Source organism: Hyperoodon ampullatus, assembly GCF_949752795.1.
Source record: "Hyperoodon ampullatus genome assembly, chromosome: 1".
NCBI classification, from domain to species: domain Eukaryota; kingdom Metazoa; phylum Chordata; class Mammalia; order Artiodactyla; family Ziphiidae; genus Hyperoodon; species Hyperoodon ampullatus.
In genome coordinates, this window is record NC_136914.1 from 117917953 (window position 1) to 117939605 (window position 21653).

The 21653-nt window shown below is 46.8% G+C and overlaps 1 protein-coding gene across 1 annotated transcript in view; it reads left to right on the forward strand.

Moving 5' to 3' along the window:
- Positions 1-336: 336 nt before the first annotated feature.
- The window catches only part of NID1 (nidogen 1), a gene marked incomplete at both ends in the record, with an annotated part of 99028 nt that continues 77711 nt past the window's right edge, over positions 337-21653 (forward strand). The window contains one exon of the mRNA XM_079699899.1: positions 337-561. Within this exon, the coding sequence (XP_079556025.1) occupies positions 337-561 (225 nt within the window). The remainder of the gene's footprint in view (positions 562-21653) is intronic.

Sequence of the window (21653 nt, forward strand, 5' to 3'; positions counted from 1 at the left end):
GGCCGTTCGGTGGGAACTGGGCAGGTTTCGGGAATCGCGGCCACCAGCGCCCATCACCCCGCGGGGAAGGAGGGCGACCCGGGCAGAACGGCTGGGGGATTAGGTGTCGCCCCTCGCCCTCCCCCTCGCGGCCATTGGGCAGCCTCCGCGGCGCGCCCTGTGGACGGGGCGGGGCCCTCCCCATCTCCCCTCGGTTCCCCTCCCCTGTTTCCCGGGGTGGGAACCTCGGGAGGCGGGAGACGCGGAGGGGCTGCCGAGGGGCGTCCGATTACATCTCCGCCTTCCTCAGCCTCCGGCCGCAGAGCCCTTCGGTTTGCGGGACGGCAGTCCGGGAACATGTTGGCCGCGGTCCGCCGGAGCGGAGCTGCGTGGACGCGGGCGCTGCTGCTGCTGCTGCTGCTGGCGGGGCCCGGGGGCTGCCTGAGCCGCCAGGAGCTCTTTCCCTTCGGCCCCGGGCAGGGGGACCTGGAGCTGGAGGCCGGGGACGACCGCGTCTCCCCAGCCCTGGAGCTGAGCACTGCGCTCCGCTTCTTCGACAAATCCGACCTCAACTCGGTCTACGTGAGTGCGACCCCGGGCGGGAGATGGGGGCAGTTGTCTGGAAGGGCACAGGGGGCTGACGCGGCGTCGGAAGGAAGGCCCGGGCGGGCCGGGGGCGCCCGCGGAGCCGGACGGACGTGAGCGTCGTGGGCGGGGACCCGGACCCGCAGGCCGCCGGGGCGCGGGGTGCGGCGCTCGGTCTCCAAGCCCAAGGGGGCTCCCGCCTCCGCCCGGCCCGCCGACGCCTCCACGCCGCCTGGTCACTGTCGCCCGAGGTGCACTCGGGTCTGGGGAGCTCGTCCCGTCTGCGCCGCCCCGCGCGCGCCCTGCCCGACTCCGGGACCCCGCGACCCCGGACCCCGGGACCCGGGCGGCGTTTCCACCCCGGCGGCTGTGGACCGCATCGCCTCCGAGAAGTCGGTGCGCGTCTCGCCATTGTCCCCTGCCTTTTGGGGACAGGACCCGGTGCGGTTGGGACCAGGCGCGGGCGCGGGGCAAAGGCCAGAGCTGGGTTGCAGCCGGTGCGGGGGCCCTGCGACTGCCGTAGGTGCCGGGGCAGGAAAAGACCGCCAAACCGGGCTCTCCGCCCCGGGAATGTAGCCAACAGCCCCTGCATTTGTGTGTGTGGACTCCGGATATGCCTTGGCAATGATTCTGCTCTCAGTCCAGAGTTAAGGGCTGGGAAAGGGCGCCCCGGTGATCCAATTTCCTGTAGCCGTGCACTGTCACCATGGGGGGCGGGGGGAGGGCGGCCAGATGGGGAGCGGGACAGGGACCTTTCGCTCTCTGGATCCTTCTCTGAACTGGCCGGGCTCGGGGACGCTGTCAACTTGGTAAAGTCCTTTCGTGCCGCCGCCGCGCACCATGTGGATTTCATATAAAGCTGTGTGCATTCCAGAAGTGGAGGAAACAACGCCATCAGCGGCTGGAGCTTGTCCTGCCGGTGAAATGGCTGTGCTCGTCTTCTGGCCGGGGCAGATTTCGCCCGGGACAACACCCACGTGGAGCTTGTCGGCTTTGCCCAAAAAGAATGAGTCCTCGAAGTCTCCACCGACAGAGGGTGTCCCCTTGTTGGTTGACTGCCCTGACCTCCTTGCGCAGTCTGCTGTAGCCTGTAAGACCCTGTCTTAGGTTTTTAAATGCATAAGATAAAATCCACAGGATTGCCAAGGAGATCAATTCTGTTGAAAAATGAGTTAAAATATTTTTTTAAAATTGTATTAAGTAATATATGTGGTTTTTTTCTTTTTAACCGTATTAAATAGCAAGGTGTAGCAGTGGATCCAGTGTACGATCAGCTAATGCCGGAACTTTCAAGGTCATGGGGACTGTAAACAATATTCAGAGACACCTACCGTGACTATAATGTGATAGGAGAATATCTGTGACTTCTGTTAGTGGCAAGGTCATTAAGTGCTAATACTACTGTGTTTTGTTGCCTACATTTATAATGGAAGGAAATGCTAAATACCAGTTACGGGTTACTGAAAATTAAAATGAAATTTCTTTTTCTCTCTAGGTTAACAGACCCACTGAATTCTATTCATGAACCCCTATGTTAAATTAGGGCCCTCCTGCCCTTCTTTACTTGTGGCATCAAACTAACCACATTACGTTCTAAAGACCTAGAAAATCGATTGCTAAAAAGTGACTCCCGTCAGTCCACATCTTCTGAGCCAGTTTGGGTTTTTAATCTGCATTTCAGTGAGAAAGACTCCCAGAGCTCTCTTTGCATCTTATTTCTGTGCTTCAGGTTGGGTTCCCAGGAAGGACTCTGAGATGGAGATAAGCAGGTAGGTTATTTCATTAGGGCGAGCTTCGCAGATCCACACTTGTAGAAGGGGGAGTAGTGGAGAAAGACTGAGCGGAGTAGTGGAGCTGCAGTGCAGGCCAGCAAGGGCATCCAGCCAATCCCCTGGGAGCTCTGGAGGTGGGATGGCCTTTCAGATCTCTCTCAAGTCTCCTGAGAGGGATGGACCTCCGTGTCCTTACAGAGATCAGTGATTCCATAAGGGCTGCCCTGGACCGAGGTGTGACCCTCGGATGAGGCAGTTTTTTCCACGGAGGCAGTTATCGAAGAGGAGGGCTGAGGACTGCATTCCCAGGAGCTGAATGAGGGTCTGGTGCCACATCACAGCACCCACCACTATTTGTAGTTTTGTAGATGCTGTTTTGAGCTGATGGAAACCCTCACATGGCCCTGAGTGAAAGGGTGAATTGACAGGAAGTGTGAGCGTGAACTAGATGGTCTGTACTGTTCTGGGCATTAGATTAAGAAAATGAAAGGAAACCCGCTGAGAAGGAAAGTGATTATTGGATGAGTATATCTACATGTGTCAGGGACTTGCTAGTTTTACATTATTTAATCCTCAAAACATCGTGCCCCCTTTTTTTCAGATGAAAAAAGAATAACAATAATTAGTAATTACCCAAGGCCATCGCATCAATTAAAAATACCCAAACTAGGGCTTCCCTGGTGGCTCAGTGGTTGAGAGTCCGCGTGCCGATGCAGGGGACGCAGGTTCGTGCCCCGGTCTGGGAGGATCCCACATGCCACGGAGCGGCTGGGCCCATGAGCCACGGCCGCTGAGCCTGCGCGTCCGGAGCCTGTGCTCCGCAACGGGAGAGGCCACAACAGTGAGAGGCCCACGTACCGCAAAAAAAAAAAACCAAAAAACCCCCCAAACTAGGATTTCAGCCCAAGTCTGTGTCTGACTCATAGTGCTTTCAAGCATCAGACCTAAAACATGTGATGGACCCAAGGGAGTGCTGTGAGTTAGAGTAGTGAGGAAAGATTTTACAGAGGAGGTTACATTTAAGACTTGAAAGACAGGTCCATTTTCAGTAGGCGGAGGGAGAAATGGAGAGGCCATTCATGGTGGGAGATACTGCAGGGGTAAATGCATGAGGATGGGAACAAGCTTGGCATATGCTGGGAGAGTGAGGAATATGACCCCACTGGAGCAGAGTGTTTTTGTTGACATAGGAGGGTTCAGTCTGGGATAGGCCGTGGGGTCAGGGGATAAATGTATCAGTTAGCTCTTGCTGTGTAACAAACAACCACAAAAACGTCAGTGGCATATAACTGTAAGCACTTTTTGCTCATGTGTCTGGAATCCGCAGGTGGTGGGCTGATTTAAGGCGGCTTCAGCAGGAGCAACTGGGATGATCTGGTTCTGCTCTGGGAGGTGGTGGGGGAGGGGGGGTGTCTCTCAACCTCCACAGCTGTTTTGCCTAATATGGTCATTAGCCATGTATAGCTATTTTAAATTAATTAAAATGAAATAATATTAAAATGTCAGCTTTTGAGTCACACTAGCCACATTTCAAATGTTCAACACCCTCACTAGTGGCTAGTGGCCACTAGATCGGACAATGTTGCTGTTGAATGTATCCATCACCACTAAAAATTCTATTGGATGGTGCTGCTTCAGAGGGCCAGCTTAAGCATGTCCTTTTTCATGGAGATGTCAGAAGCATAAAAGAGTAAGTGGAAATGCATAGTGCTTTTCCAAGCCTTCTCTTGGGTCATACCTCCTAACATCTCAGGGACTAAAGCAAGTCTCATGGCTGAGCCCAGAGTCAATAGGTGAGGCAGATCATCCCCCCCGCCCCCCCGCTGTGCTGGTAACAGACATGGATACAGGGAGAGCTGAAGATGTGGAGCCAAACGATGCAATACATTACATGGAGGGTCATGAAAGATGGCTCCTGGAAGGTTAGTGGTTGCTGGGTTATACTGTCTGTAGCTGATCACAAGGCATGCCCGTCTTTAGTAAGATAAGTCTGGCAGTGGTTTGCAAGACAGCATGAACAAATGGACAAGAAGAGTTTGGGAGCAGGAAAACCAGTCCCATAAGTTACTGATTTATCAGATATGCAGGAATTAGAGCGTACAGGAATGGGGCAAGGAGAGGAGCGGGTGAACCTGAGTTGATCTAAGATGCATCAGCAAGATTTCTGACCAGTCACACATGGAACGCGGAGGAGAAGGCAGGGAGGGAGAGTTTCTTGGTCTTGAGGCGTGAGAGAATGATGAGATGGTTGGCAGAACTGACTTGAGTGAAAAGGCATTAGTCCAGGTTTGACTCGGTGGTGTTGGAGACCAACAAGGGGACCAGAACATGGAGGTGCCCTGGAGCTTGTAGACCTTCAAAAGAGCAGTTAGGTTGGAAGGTGAATGGAAGCCTTGACACTGGTTTATAAGGCGAAGTAGGAAAGCTGGGAACAAGCTGAGAGCTGGGTTTGGAGCCCTTGGAAAGGGTACCATTAGTGATGACCCAACTCATCAGTTCTAACAGTGCGGTCTGGGGACTCCTGGGCGTCCTGGAGACTTTTTCAAGAAATTCACAAGGTCAAAACTCTTTTCCTGGTAATATGAAAATGTTGTTTGCTTTTTATACTCCCATGCTCTCATGTGTATATAGTGGAGCTCACTGGAGGCTACAGGATATGTGATATCTACATGTGTTGTGATATTTGTCACAACAGATTGAATGTAGAAGATAGGAGAATCCAGCTATCTTCCATTAAGCCAGACATCAAATTGATTTGCACAAGTGTACAACAACGACACTTCTCTCCCTAGGTACTTGTGGGTTTTATTTTCTTTAAAATTATGTTAACATGTAATGAGTTTATTGTTATTTAAGTATTATAAATATTTAAATTTTTCTCAATTTTAATTTCTGGTATGATAAGTATTGATCAATATAACCTATATAAACATGAGATTCTGGGGGTTCTTTAATAATTTTTAAGAATATAAAGGGATCCTGAGACCAAAATGTTCAAGAGCCACTTATTTGATGGTATCTAGACATCATATACCTCTGCCTTAATTTGAGAGCTGTTCCAAGGCAGAGGGTATTGCTGGGGAATATTCCATGGTGGAGCGAGGGGACATCTTGGTTTCCTGACTTGATCCTGTGGGCCATTGCATGATAAGATCTGATTCTCCACGTGGAGTAATCTCTTTATTTTTAAATCAGCACAGTCCCAGTGATGAAGCCAGTCATTCTTTGGACCCCATCCTGAGTAATGAGAGGGGAGTGGGCCAGTGTTTAAATCTAGTACATGATTTGATTACATATGATGTTATTCATGGCTTGATTCATAAACATGGAGAAATGAATTAGTTATTGTTTAATAAGTTCAGTTTGGGAAATAAAATTATTTATGGCTATGGAAAAATAATAAAAGGATATCCTTGGAAGCAAAAAGATTGTATACTGCTCTCCTGACTCATCTCCTCATCTCCCTTCCTCATGACTGTCTGTCTGTCTCTCTCTCCCACACACACACACCACATACATCTTCCACAAACTGATTTTCATTATACCACTTACATATAGGAATCTTTCCTTAAGTAAGGTAAATTTAACTCTTAAGGTCTTCTAACGTTCTTCCTATTTTTACCCTACCTTCTCTGCCAATACAGGCCACTGACTTTCTTCAAAACTTGCTTCAGGGACTTCCCTGGTGGTCCAGTGGTTAAGGCTCCACATTTCCATTGCAGGGGGTATGGGTTCAATCCCTGATCGGGAAGGCACGGCAAAAAAAAAAAAAGAAAGAAAAGAAAGAAAGAAAATGTTGCGTTATTCCACTAACCTTACCAAGGAATTCTTTTTAAAAAAATTATTTATTTATTTAGGCCACGCTGCGTGGCATGTGGGATCTTATTTCCCTGACCAGGGATCGAACCTGCACCCCCTGCATTGGAAGGTGAAGTCTTAACCACTAGACCGCCAGGGAAGTCCCTTGTGCTAGATTTTTTATGTTAATTTTTGAGAAAGATGTTTCATACACAGCAAGCTAATGCTACTCTGTCAAAGACATGGACAAAAAGACGTCCCTCGTACTTTTACGCATAATATACGGATCCGTAAAATATGTCAAAATGGAAACTCCCTGCAATTTCTTTTTTATTTTCCCCCTGCAATTTCTTAATGTACTGGGAAGTACAGCAAAGCAAAAGAAAGCACTACATACAAATAGTGTTTAAGCATTCTGGCATACATAGTGTTCTTAGTGTAATTGGAGTGCAACTTATCTGTATATATACACACAAAATATTTTAGAAGCAAGTAAACAGAAGTACCAGTTCTGTAACTTACTCTTGATCACTCAGACAAGCAAGTCTCTCAAGAGTTCATCCTATTCCATTGAAGCAACACTTGTGCCTATAGAACCTAGTTGCATTTGACATCAAGGCCAGCTTCATATGCCATTTCTTGGAGCAACATATCCACTTGGTTTTGTGGTATTGTTAGGGTTGTGGAGTGACTCATCGTGTCTTCCCTTTGTTGCGTTTGAACCTTCAGCATTTCCAGTTGGTGTTTACACGTGTCCATCGGGACAAACATCTTTTCATGGAGGTTCATACCCCTCCATGTAGCATCTGCAGAGCCAATCAACGGTCGTGAACTTTGTCACCTTGCCCTGCCACAGCAGGAGCCCCAGTGCTCACACTCCAGAAATTAATTGCTTGTTAACTCTGGTGGATTGCATTTTCAATGTGTGTTCTTGCCACTTCTGGATTGCTCTTCTAAATGGCCTTTTTAATCTTGGCCTTTCCAGCCTTTTCTTCTCTCTCATATTTCTTGGCATTGTCATTAAGTTCTTTGACAGCAAACTACAAGTTAAATAGGTGTTTCTCCATATTCGACATGGTCCCGTGACTTTTTTGGGGAGGCGCAGGTTTGATGAGAGGGTACATGCAGCCCCGTCCTAGTCTTGAGCTGCAGGCCAGCCTGGCTCCCTGCGATTGTGTGTATTCCTCTTGACATCACTCGTGGACCTGCCACACTTACTGGCACATAGGAAGTTTATGGTTAAGCCCGGGGCCACCACCCATGGTTATGCAGGTGGTTTGCAGCACAAGGCTCTAACTGAGGGGGCAAACTGGCTAAAGGCCAGCCCTCAGGCCACTCACCAAGCCCTGAACCTCAGCATGGGCCTGGGGCCATTCAGAGGAAAGGGTACTTGCTTCTAATTTGCCCAAAGGCTCCCTGTGGTCTAACAGTGGCCCTGGCTGAGTCACAGAATACTTGATAGAGTATTAATTTCTAATGGGGGCTAAAGTGAAATTGATGAATCAGGTTGATTAACCAACTTATAATTGAGGTCCAATCACTTCATATCTCACCCTCTTTATTATTCCAGATCTCTCTTATTATAAAACAAAGAGGTTTGGTAAGATTATCTCTAAGGTTCATTTTATCGTGGATCTTTGGTATTCTCTGATCAAGTGACCAGATGTTGAATATATACCTTTACTATGTACAGGACACTGGCTATTATTTCTCATATAATGCAGTGCAATGTTGAGATACATCATCTAGTCATTCAACAAATATTTAATTTGTTGCCTAACATACCAGGACCAAGGCTAGGCTTTGGAGATAGAGATTGAAACCAGACCAGTGTTGTTTCTGCTCTTGACAGTCTAGTGAGGAAGACAGACATTAAACTAGTAATGACAGGGCTTCCCTGGTGGCGCAGTGGTTGAGAGTCTGCCTGCCGATGCGGGGGACACGGGTTCGTGTCCCGGTCCGGGAAGATCCCACATGCCGCGGAGCGGCTGGGCCCGTGAGCCATGGCCGCTGAGCCTGCGCGTCTGGAGCCTATGCTCCGCAACGGGAGAGGCCACGGCAGTGAGAGGCCCGCGTACCACAAAAACAAAAAAAAAACAAACTAGTAATGACACTGTGATAAGTGCTATGAGGAAGAAGTTCATATATTGTGGTGGAACTGAGCTAGGTGGAGGGTCAGGAGGACCTTCTCCACCTGGAACTAGAGCATGGGTAGGGGATTAACCATGTGAAAAGCGGGAGGGGCAGAATGGTGCCTCCTTACTGAGTGTGAGACCAGGAGCTTGTAGAGGGGAGGAGCTTGGCATGTCTTCAGGGCAGAATGAAAGCCAATGTGAGTGAGGGCGGTGGTGCAAGAACTGGGGGAGCTAAGTCAGACCCGGACACGGCAGCTCAGAGCCTTCCAGGTGTTTCCCTTTGCACTTAATGACATCCAGCTTCTCACCACGTGTGGTGATGATACAGTCACGCTGGCTCTCCATCTTCATCCCTTATTACCCTGATGTCCTCATGTGCTGGGCTCCAGCCTCACTAGCCACTTTCTATTTCTCGGCCACAGCCAGCTAGTCCCACCCAGGTGTAGACACTCCTCTCCCCTCTGCACCGTCCCGTCACGCAGGTCTCTGCTCACATGCAGACGCCCGTGCGTGTTGTTTTGTTGCATTCTGTCTTGATTTCATCCCAGCATGTATAGCCGCCTAAAACTAGTTTATCTGTTTACTTGTGTGTTGCTCATCTTTCCCATTAGAGCCTGAACCCTTTGAGGGCAGCGTCTGACCTGCCTTATTCACCGCTGTCTCCCAGGTACACACCAGGAGTAGGGTCTGGGGCACATAGTGGGTGCTCTGTTATGATCTGTTGAATGAATGAAAGTATGAATGAACGCTAGGTATTTCTTACTTTATTCTATGAAGCAGTGGAATGCCATTAGAGATTCTAGCTAGATGAGTGACATGATTTAAAAAAAATTTTTTATTTTATATTGTAGTATAGTTGATTTACAATGTTGCATTAGTTTCAGGTGTACAGCAAAGTGATTCAGTTATATACATACATGTATCTATTCTTTTTCAAGTTCTTTTCCCATTTTAGTTTATTACAGAATATTGAGTAGAGTTCCCTGAGCTATACAATAGGTCCTTGTCGGTTATCTATTTTAAATACAGTAGTGTGTATAATATGTCAATCCCAAACTCCTAATTTATCCCTCCCTCCCCCGACATGATTTATTTTTAAAAGATTTCCCTTTCCTCAACAAATAAATGGCATGGGAGAAAAAGGAGGGAGAACTGCATAGATTAAAAGAGGCTTAAGAGACAAGCTAACCAAATGTAAGGTAAGGACTTTGTTGGATCCTGATGGAAACGTGGAAACAAAGTGGCCGTAAAACACATCTTGGAGACAAACTGCTTTTCTAGGAGAGATACATATGGAAATATGGACAGGTGAAATAATTTGATGCCTGGGATTTCATTTAAAATACTTCAAAAAAGAAAAAAATAAATATGCACATGTGTGGAAGGAATAGATAAAGCAAGAACTAGAGTGTGTGGATAATTTTGGTGATTCTTCTGTGTGTGTTTGAAAATTCTCCCTTAAAAGTAGTCTAATTAGGGCTTCCCTGGTGGCGCAGTGGTTGAGAGTCCGCCTGCCAATGCAGGGGTCGCAGGTTTGTGCCCCGGTCCGGGAAGATCCCACATGCCGCGGAGCGGCTGGGCGTCCGGAGCCTGTGCTCCACAGAGGGAGAGGCCAAAACAGTGAGAGGCCTGCGTACCACACACACACACAAAAAAGTAGTCTAATTATAAAAAGTTTTTTAAAAATGATGCTGCCTGTGGGTAAAGGACTTTTAGGGGAGGTGTGGAGGAGGAAGAGTGAATTCCACAGCTAGAGACCTATTGCCAGGGTCCAGGGGAGGGTGGCGGTGGTGTGTGGACACGGGTTGTGGGTTCTAGAGCTATTTGCAGGTGAGTGCAATGAGGCTTGCTCATGTGTTATCTCATCTGAGACACGCAGCAGCCCTGTGAGGTCGCTCAGGCAGGTGATAGGATGAGCCTCCTATTATAGAGAAGAACACTGACACATGCAGCTAAGGGCCTTGTCAAAATACACTCAGCTTGGGTCGAGGTAGACCTTGAACTCAGATCTTCCCACCCCTAGTTCTGCGGTCTTTATACTGTGCCACCTTGGATACCGACTTCTTCCCCTCCTTCATTCATTTATTCATTTGACAGTCTCTCATCATCACTGTAATGTACAGACTTTGAGGCTAGGTGTGTGAGGCTACATCACGCGATGAGTGATATCACACATGATCCCTGCTGTCACGGAACTCACACTGCATCACATCACTCACCATTGCATTGCTTGTGAAAAAAGTTGGTTCTTATCCCTTAAGGAGCAGGTTTCTTAACTGCTTTGTCCTCAGGTAAATCTTTTTCTTAAATTTTTTTTTTTTTGGCCGCGCTGCATGTGGGATCTTAATTCCTCAACCAGGGGTCGCACCCGTGCCCCCTGCAGTGGAAGTGTAGAGTCTTAACCACTGGACAACCAGGGAAGTCCCTTTTTTAATTAGAAATGTTTTCACACACACACACAAAAGGGGAGAAATTAGTATCATGAACACCCATAGACACATTACATAAAGGTAACTGTTGTTAGCATTTTCCCTATTTGTTTAATTTCTCTTTACTCATGTATCCAAAGTAACAGTAAATTACAGTCATCATGACATTTCATCACTAAATATTTTACTATGCATTCCTAAGACAGTAACAGCATTTCCCTACCTAACCAGCATACTATTATCAAACTAAACAAAATCAATAATAATTTCCTGTTATCAATTTATGCCCAGTCCATATCAAATCTCTCCAATATCCCCAAAGCTGTCCTTTATAGCTAGATTCATTCAGACTGGGGCCCAAAGGATGACAAGCATTACATTTGGCTCTTCAGTCTCTTTTAATTTTTTATTTTATTTTATTTTATTTATTTATTTGGTTGCACTGGGCCTCCTTAGTTGCAGCTCGTCAGCTCCTTAGTTGTAGCACGTGGGGTCCTTAGTTGCAGCACGCCAACTCTTAGTTGTGCCATGCATGTGGGATCTGGTTCCCCGACCAGGGATTGAACCCAGGCCCCCTGCATCGGGAGCACGGAGTCTTATCCACTGCACCACCAGGGAAGTCGCTAGTCCCTTTTAATTTTGACCAATACACTCCCCCTTTTTATTTCTCACTGTATTTAAGAGTCACTGCTTAATGTCCTGTAGAAGGTCCCACCTTCTGCATTTGACTGTTTCTCTGTGATATAGTCTAGCCTGTTATTCCATCTCTGTATTTTCTGAAAACTGGTAATTTAGAAAATATTCAGGTTAAACATTGTTTTCTTTAGAAAACACGTAGAATCTTATTTTTAAATTAATTTGGGGGGGCTTCCCTGGTGGCGCAGTGGTTGAGAGTCCACCTGCTGATGCAGGGGACACGGGTTCATGCCCCGGTCTGGGAGGATCCCACATGCCGCGGAGCGGCTAGGCCCGTGAGCCATGGCCGCTGAGCCTGCGCATCCAGAGCCTGTGCTCCACAACGGGAGAGGCCACAACAGTGAGAGGCCCGTGTACCCCAAAAAAAAAAAAATTAATTAATTTGGGGAATAGTAAGACAATGCAAATTGTTAACAAAACTTGTAAAAACAGTGTTAAGGGAAGTTTCCTTCCTACTCTGGCCTCCAGGCCCATCATTCTCTCCCCAGAGACAATCACTATTCATGAATTTTTTATCTCTTTGCAGAGAGAGTCTCAAATGTACAAACATATGTATGTACACATTCCCCCTTGTTTTCTACACCTCCTTGATTTTCTAAATAACAGTGTTATGAGATATAATTTACATACCCTAAAATTCACCCCTTTAAAGTGTACAGTTCAGTGTTTTTTGTATACCCAGGGACTTGTGCAACCATCACCACTGTCTAACTCCAGAATATTTTGCTCACCCCCAAAACAAACCCAGTATCCTTCTGCAGTCATTCCCCATCTCCCCCACCTCCCCACTGCCCCGGTCCCTGGAAACCAACTAATCTACTGTCTGTCTCTATGGACTTGTCTGCTCTGGACGTTTCACGTAAATAGAATCATACAACATGTGACCTTTTGTGACTGGCTTCTTTCACTGAGCATAACATTTTCAAGCCTCCTCCACTTTGCAGTACTTAGCAGTTCCTAGTTCTTCTATGACTGAATAATATTCCATGGTTTTATTTTTCCTTCCATAAGTTCATGGATACTCAGGTTGTTTCTCCTTTCTGGCTATTATGAATAATGCTGCTATGAATGTCTGTGTCCCAGTTTTCGTGTGGACATCAGCTTTCAGGTCTCTTGGGTATATACGTAGGAGTGGAATTGCTAGGTCATATGGTAACTCTATGTTTAACATTTTGAGGAACTATCAAATCGTTTTTCAAAGGGGCTGCACCATTTTACATTCCCACCAGCAATGTATGAGGGTTTCAGTTTCTCCGTGTCATCATCAACACTTGTTATTATCTGACTTTTTGATTTTAGCCATCCTGGTGGGTGTGAAGGGGTATCTCATTGTGGTTTTGATTTGCATTTCCCTGATGATAATGATGTTGAGCATCTTTTCATGCTTATTGGCTATTGGCATATCTTCTTTGGTGAAATGTTTGTTCACATCCTTTGCTTATTTTTAAATTGGATTATCTCTGTTTTTATTGTTGAGTAGGTTAAACATTATTTAACAAGAATACTTCATGAATGAAGCCATATATGTCATAGAGTATAATATCAGGAGGCAAGTGATGTCTGGTTGTTGCTCTGCTAGCTGCTCCTGTCGTGTTACATTTTTCCCTTGTAAGCAGAGAGCAAGCTATGGGGTGATACTTTGTTTGGCCTTATGCAGCTGTCCCCTTGCCCACCAACCTATCACTTAATGTCTATAGCAACCATTGATGATCTTTGCCTGAATCAATTATTAAATTAACGGTTGCCAAATTGTGTCTTATTTTGTCTTGTTGTTTACTTGTTGGTTTCTAGCATTCTTTCTACATTTATTAGCTGGCATACTCCTGTAAAGAAGAGCTTTCCCTCATCAACTGGGGCTTTTGGGTTACACTGACATGGTTTGTTCTGGAAAGGCAGATAAGTGCTTAATTCTTTCCCTATAATTTCTGATCCAATTAAGGGACTGGTGTTCAAATTAAGGGATTGGTATAATCCAAATTCAGGGAGTCCTGGTGCCCTAGTCAGCACAGGTGAACTTCTGATATCTCTATCCAAGATGTTAAGGAGGGGCACACTTCTCCCCAGAGACTGAGGGTTTGGACAAGGCCCTTCTCTTGCCTTTCCTGATCACCTCCTGTTCTGGAATGCTGAAGGACAATTCTACCTCTTCTTTGATAGACATACCAGAGTTTAAAATTTAAAGACTCCCAACCATTTTTAAATGTTGGCAGATAATCTCAGGTAGAAATGTCCTGCAGAAGAGATGGGTAACTTATCCTGAGTCTCTCATTAGACATTAACTGGATTCAGTTTAAAACACTGACTCATCTTTTAACTATTACTACCAGGTTGCCCCTTGTTTTTATCTGCTAATCCTTTTGTTTCTATTTCTAATTCAAGCCAGAGTCATTTCTCTGGCTCTGTGGAGTTAATAGAAAATATTTGCAATTTAGACTCAAGAGTTTCGTTCTGGCACTTCTGGTGTATGATCTTAGGCAAGTCCTATAAACGGAAACTCAGTTTTTTCTCAGATGAAGAATGAAGATGATATTAATGCATGCTTTACTAGGTTCACTACAATAACTGGAGTAAAAATGCTTTGTAAACTGTCAAGTACCACTCAAGTGGGGCAGGCGCTAGGTCCCCTCTGAGCTCCAGGCTGGAATCAGTTAACCTCCACCTTGATTGTATCATTAGTTCAGTCTATTTCAGGGACTTCTTTCTCAAGTTTTTCTTTTCTTAGGCTCTTTTCGTTTCCTAGGTTTTTCTAGCTGCCCCGTCTCTAACCATGGAGCCATCCCATGAAGCTTTGTAACTTCCAGGACTTTTGCTCCCCATTTCTCTAAACTAGGTGGCTGAGTATAACAGAAAGAGCACCGGTAATGGACTCGACCAGATATGGGTTCAAATCTTGGTCCCAATCATTTGCTGGCTATGTGACATGAAGCTAAAGTCTCTTGTCATTTCCTTGTCTGTTTCATACACGTGAAAAGAGGGGTGGTTGTATTAAATTTTAAAAAATGCAAACAGCTTTAGTAAAGGGCCTCAAACCTAGCAGTAAGTGTTTGCTTCCCTTTCCTTCTTTGGCCTAAATTATTTTACCTTAGGTTCCTGCTTCTTCCCACCCATGGAGTTTGCTTTTGCAACTGCAAGCAATTTCATTGTCTTCGCATTTCTAAAAGGAGCCCATTTGTTTCTTATTTGTGCCTACCTCAAGTATTCTTAACCACATCTGTTTTAAAGAAGGCTTTCCCCTCAGGGTTGCAGGGGAAAAGCATTCTGCCCTGGGGCCTGCTACCAGCCTCACGGAAGTCAAAAAAGATGGCTGTTGTTTCACTTCCTCAGCGTTTGCTTGAATATAAGGAATCTAACACATAAGTTTAATGTATGGAGTATCTGCATTTAGACTTTCTCCAGGGCTTCATTTGCCTGTAAGTTCACTTTAAAGATGCACAGAAGACTGGAAGTGCTTTTTTTAAAAATGGGGGCCACTTCCTCATTATGAGTTAGTGCTCTGTCCTGCCTCTTCTTACTGTCAGCTGAGTTGAAACAATTGTAAGTAAGTGGCTCCAACTGTTAGCCCTGTGAGGCTTGCATTTTCACCCAGGGGCGTTTTGTGATGTAACTGATGCTGCAGCTGGATGAAGAGCCTGTTGTTTGGTGTGTTCCTTGGGGTGAGTGAATAGGTGTGTTCTGTACAGGGCTGTTAAGTTGCGCTAGTAACACGCTGAGCTGAACATTAACTTTGCTGAAGGAACTTCTTTTTCCTAGTGTGAACTGTCAGCAAGATTCAGGGCAGTATTTACATTGGTCAGCATGCTGGATGTAGCTATTTTTCAATAAAGAAGCAATGTATTATTACGCTACCAAAAACCTCAGCGAGGCAATATTTGATTAGAGTTACTTTAAGACAATAATATAACATCATCATCATCATCATTATTATTACTTTAGCCCTCAATAATACAGACAGACTTTCTCAGGAATGCATTCAATTCACAGGAGTTTTGGGACTTCCCGGGCGGTGCAGTGGTTAGGACTCCGAGCTTCCATTGCAGGGGGCGTGGGTTCGCTCTCTGGTTGGGAAACTAAGACCCTGCAAGCCGTGCAGTGTGGCCAAAAAAAAAAAAAATTTCACAAAAGTTTTGCCGTGTTATAGTTACCAAGTCCAAGCTCATACTGCTCGCTGAATGACAGGCCATAAATCGAGAGAAGTGTTGGGACAAGGAATAGTGACTTTATTTGGAAAGCCAGCAGACTGAGAAGATAGGGGACTAGTGTCCCAAAGAACCATTTTCCCTGAGTTAGGGTTCAGGCTTCTTTTATACCAAAAGGCAAGGGGGTGTGGCTGGTTGGTGCACACTTCTTGGTGCCAGAGTCCTTTGTTCTTGCAGCTGTCCATGTAGGTCTGGTGACAGTGTTCCTATAAACGTCCAACAGGACAAATGTTATTCTCTGTTCTGCAACTTTTTTTTTTTGCGGTACGCGGGCCTCTCACTGTTGTGGCCTCTCCCGTTGCGGAGCACAGTCTCCAGAAGCACAGGCTCAGCGGCCATGGCTCACGGGCCCAGCCACTGGGCGGCATGTGGGATCTTCCTGGACCAGGGCACGAACCCGCGTCCCCTGCATCGGTAGGCGGACTCTCAACCACTGCGCCACCAGGGAAGCCCTCTGCAACTTTTCATCTCTATATGAATGGAGAAGTGTTATACCTTTAAAGTTCAAAGCCTTGAGAATGGGCTGTCCTGTATATTTCAGGCTAGAGGCAACATTCTTTTTGTTTTGTTTTGTTTTTTAATAATAGATCTTTATTGGAGTATAATTGCTTCAAGGTTAAAGTAAAAGAAACAGATCCAATATAGAGTTAGATTTGTTCTTCCCTATTACATAATTCACAGCAAGGAATGTGCTGGTGTCACTGGGACTCAGGGCTCCTGAGTCAGGACTCCAAGGTGCTAATTGCGAACTGTTAAAAGATAAACTGGGGCATATTAAAATTTTTAAGAGTTTATTTGAGCAAAAATCGATTCGAATCGGGCAGCAACCAATCTAGCAGATAGAAAGGAGCTCCGAGGAGCTATGCAAAATGAAAGACTTTTATAGGCAGGAAGGAGTGGGAATAGGGAAGTTATCTGGCCAAAAAAAGCAGGTCCTAGTATTGCAAAGCTACTTTTCTTTAGGGGAGGGCTGGGGTCTACCCAGCAGATGACCTCACTAGTGCTGATCAGGTGGTTTCTGATTGACTCGTTTAAGATTCCATATAGAGTGGAAACTATAATTAAGTCTCAGTTTGGTGATGTGGGGCTTAGCATAAGTGACTCCATTTTGGGCCTGTAAATGGCCCAAAGATAGAGAGAGGTGCAGATGTAAAGGAGCTGGTGCTAAACCCTGCTTGGGGAGGGCAGGAGGGCTTCACAGGGTAAAATGGGACTTTGCCACGGACAGGAGCTGAGTGAAGATCTTCAAGGCCGAGGGGACCATAAATGCAAAACCACACAGTGTTAAGTAGGTGAAACAGCATGGTGAGTTTGGAGAAGTGTAAGCAATTAAAAAAAAAAAATCCAGCACATGTATTTCTACTCTAGACTTTTCCTCACCAACATTCGTATCAAAACTAAAACCTGGTCCTATAATCCACGTAATTTTTCAGCTGGCACAAAGTGGTGAACAGAAAATAATACTGGTGACTGCTGTATAATACTTATGTTTAATAATTGTTTCTTTCTGGACTCCCGGCCCTGCATCTGGTGCCTCAAGTGTCTGCAACTTTTGGTTCATGTTAATTACTAAACCTGCTTTCACCAGCACCTTCTACTCATTAACACAATCTAGGGCGCCCAGTGCAACTAATATTCCTGAAAATCTCTGGTAGAGGAGAGGCAGGGGTTGTGAGGGAAGGGGTAGACCAGTCTGGGGAAGGAGGAATTCAGACAATGAACGTGGGCCCTCCTCCTCACAGAGAGCATTCATGTGGGCTTAGCTATAAAAGTTAACTGCCTTTCTTTAGAAACTTTAAATTTTAGATTAATCACTTCATTATCTATTTTTTAAAGTTCCTTTTGAAAATTTTAAACATATGCACAAATAGAATATTATGATGCACTCTCATGAATCACTCAGCTTCAACATGTATCCATTTATGGTGTGTCTGGTTTCACCTATATCCCCACCTATTCTTTTTTTGTGTGTGTGTGGTACGTGGGCCTCTCACTGTTGTGGCCTCTCCTGTTGCGGAGCACAGGCTCCGGACGCGCAGGCTCAGCGGCCATGGCTCACGGGACCAGCCGCTCCGCGGCATGTGGGATCTTCCTGGACCGGGGAACGAACCCACGTCGCCTGCATTGGCAGGCGGACTCTCAACCACTGCACCACCAGGGAAGCCCTCCCCACCTATTCTTAATATTCTCCCCTCTTACCTAAACTGAATTGTTTTAAAACAAATCCCAAACATTTTATTTCATTGTAAATATTTCAGAATGTATCTCTAAAAAAATGACTTTTTAAAAACAAAACGGGGACTTCCCTGGTGATGCAGTGGTTAAGAATCCGCCTGCCAATTCAGGGGATATGGGTTCGAGCCCTGGTCTGGGAAGATCCCACATGCCGCGGAGCAACTAAGCCCCTGTGCCACAACTACTGAGCCCACATGCCACAACTACTGAAGCCCGTGTGCCTAGAGCCCGTGCTCCGCAACAAGAGAAGCCACTGCAATGAGAAGCCTGTGCGCCACAGAGAAGAGGAGCCCCCGCTCACGGCAGCTAGAGAAAGCCTGCACACATCAACGAAGACCCAGCGCAGCCAAAAATAAAAACAGAAACAAAAAAACCCCCTGCAAAATCATGATCACACCTAAAAAGTTAACAGTATTTCCTTAATGTCATCCAATATCACATAGGTTCATAAAATATTTTATTTGGCCTTTCAGTTGACTGGTTTAAATCAGGATCCAAGATCACACATCACGTCTAGTAGATGCGAAGACCACACATCACGTCTATTAGATAGGTACCTCACCACTTCTGAAATCTACAGGTTCCCCTCACCTTTTTTCCATGCGTTTATTAAAGAAACTGGGTATTTGTCCTTCAGGATGTCCCATATTCTGGATGTTGCTGGTCACATCCCTCTGGTATCCTCTAAGTGTGCTTCTGTCCCCTGTATTTCCTGTAAAGTGGTAGTTAGATCTAGAGACTTGCTCAGACTTGAGTTATCGGTTCACATTTATGCAAAGTGTTTTAGTAAATCGTGTCGCACTCCAGCGGAAGAACCGCCGACACATAATGCTGTGGCCCTTCTCGAAGCTCACCGGGCGGTATTTCTCAAACAGCCTTGGGGGCTTCCCTGGTGGCGCAGTGGTTGAGAGTCCGCCTGCCGATGCAGGGGACACGGGTTCATGCCCCGGTCCGGGAAGATCCCACATGCTGCCGAGCAGCTGGGCCCGTGAGCCATGGCCGCTGAGCCTGCGCGTCCGGAGCCTGTGCTCTGCAACGGGAGAGGCCGCAGCAGTGAGAGGCCCGCGTACCGCAAAAAAAAAAAAACCCCAAAACAACCTTGGTGGGAGGCTTTATCCCTATGAACCTTTCCTCTGCACTTCCTGGAGGGAGTCGGGAAGGGAGGGAGCTTACGTGTGCCAGGCAGGGGATAAGCTCTGTAGCTGTGGCACAGACCAAGACAGACCTGGTCCTGGACCACAAGGGATGTACTGTGGCAGTGGGAAGAGCGGCCAGAGCTCGCAGTTGAGTCAGTGAGATCCCTACAATCTGTGGTCTGTGCCTGGAAGGACACAAATAGGAGGTGGAGATATGAATGGGGGCCAGACGTGAGGGAAGGGAGGAGGAGGGGCCAGCCAGGGGAGCCTACACTGGATGGATGGAGGAGGCTCCCTTAGAAGGTGTTACTTCAGCTGAGCCCTGGAAGAGGCGAGAAAGAGCCCATTATATGGGTGCAGGAGGTGGGGAAGAGGGGTGCTGGTGGTCGCAGGGATGGAGAAAGTGCCGTATACTTTGGAGGCCGGACACACAGGACATGGGATGAGAAAGAGCAAGGAATGAAGGCCGTCTGCCAGGTTTCCTGGCTTAAGCAACTGGGTGAACAGCTGTTATGGCGACAGCCCTGGGCAGCTGGACAGGCGGCTGCGTGACTCTCTCTGTGGTCCCCAGTCTAGTCCCTTTGAAGATGGTGTTACCGACCTGGGTCCTTGGATTCTTTTTTTTTTTTTTTTTTTTTTTTTGGCGGTACGCGGGCTTCTCACTGTCGCGGCCTCTCCCGTTGCGGAGCACAGGCTCCGGACGCGCAGGCTCAGCGGCCATGGCTCACGGGGCCCAGTCACTCTGCGGCATGTGGGATCCTCCCAGACCGGGGCACGAACCCGTGTCCCCTGCATCGGCAGGCGGACTCTCAACCACTGCGCCACCACGGAAGCCCGGTCCTTGGATTCTTTAATCAGTAGAAATTGATAAGAAGCCAGACAAGAAACTCAGGCAAGGCTTTACTGGGACTTGTGCTGCAGCTTGAGGGGTAAAAACAAGAAACAGGCGCCCTTGCTTGTTCTCCTAGTGGGGGGGCGCGGTGAGCTGGTCCCTTAAATGGGGTGAGGGTGGGAGCGGATTGGTGGGTCGGGCCTGAGGGGTGGCTTAGGTGGCCTGCCTACCGCCTTGGTGGTGCTGTGTGCAGGGGTCATGTGCAATACCCTGCTTTTGCTCTAGGGAACTCAGAAGTGGCGATTGGTTTGTGGCCTTTTTGTATCTTATTGTTCATAATTTGTCCCAACTGCGCATGCACACAGTTATTTTTAGTCCCCTATAGTTTCTTTGTATTCTGTTGCTGGAGAAGACGTCTGTCCAGGTCCAAGAGCAGGCGCCCCGGTAGATGGTCCCAGGTCCCAGCCTGTCTCAGTGGTACCCAGGTCTGTCCTCCTGGCCTCCTAAGTGCCTTTTAGGCCCTTCCCTTTGTGCGCCTGCCCTTCTATTGAATTGCTCGACTTGAACAACATGGAGAAAAGGAACCAGGCCAGTAGGAGTATCATGAGCTGGACAGACTTGTGAAATAAGCCTGGCACCCAAATGTAAAGGAATATCGTTCATCAAGTTGGCCATTAATTGTTACATTTGGAAAAAAACAAAAACAAAACTGAAAACGTTTACTAAGAAGTTTAAGAATCAAATGAAACTTCCGGGTGTTCTGTATATGATATCTTTCTTCATTATCATAGACAAGTGAGTTGAATGTGCCATAAAACTGCCTGAAAAATAATTTTTCTACTAGTATTAATGAGGGTTATCTGGTCTTTGTCCAAAGCATTTGCAGGCAGGGCGTCATGCTTCTTGTCTAAAAACTCAATTCCTAAAGCATTCCTTGTGAAAACAGAAATTCCTGTGCCCAGATTCTCAATAATGTAAGACACCGGGAACATTTTCAAAATTGTTGGCCTGATTTAAATTTCACTGGAAAACAGCTTTTTAAAACCAAGTTGTCTGTATGTGGCTTCCATGTGATCACTTCCCACTGGCAGCTGGTAACTGCCAACTTCTGGTGGCTTGAGAAAGTGAGCCGTTTCCCACGCTCTCACACGGCAACCCAATCAGGATGTTTGTGCTGGGAGATGTTTGGATGGGGTGGAGGTGAAGAGGGCAGGAGACCAGCTGGATGAGCCTCCTTCCCTGACTACCTTCTCTGCAGCCTGTCCGTGCATTCTAGAAAATCATTGCTGGTGCCAGGTGATGATGGAAACTATGTCACCTGAACAGTTAACAGACCGTGACACTTGGTAAAAAGGAAGGATTTTGCTAGGTCCACACTTAACTCTCAAACCTGTTGTTCTTTTCCCTTCCCGGGGCCCAAATTGGCTCCATCACATTGAAGCTTTTTACCTGGTTCTTGGCATGTTGTAGAGTTTGGTCTTAAGTTCCTTTCCTTCTTGTCGACCACTGCCCCCTTCTCTAGGAATGAGGTCTGAAGTGACTGAAGGATAAGGCCGTGGGAAGAGGAGGGAGGGAAGTAAGTGACCTGGAAAACCCACAGGCCTTCTAATGAACTCCTGAACAATTGTAACTCCCTTTGGCTGCTGTGTTCTTCCAACCTGTAGCCTCTCGAAGTGCAAACTAGGGCCATATGCAAAGTTGCTCCCATTGGATTAGGGATTTTTTTGTTTTTAATTCATAGACTCCGGAAGTAAAAAGATCACTGGCTGGGCTTCCCTGGTGGCACAGTGGTTGAGTCCGCCTGCCCATGCAGGGGACACGGGTTTGTGCCCCAGTCTGGGAAGATCCCACATGCCGCGG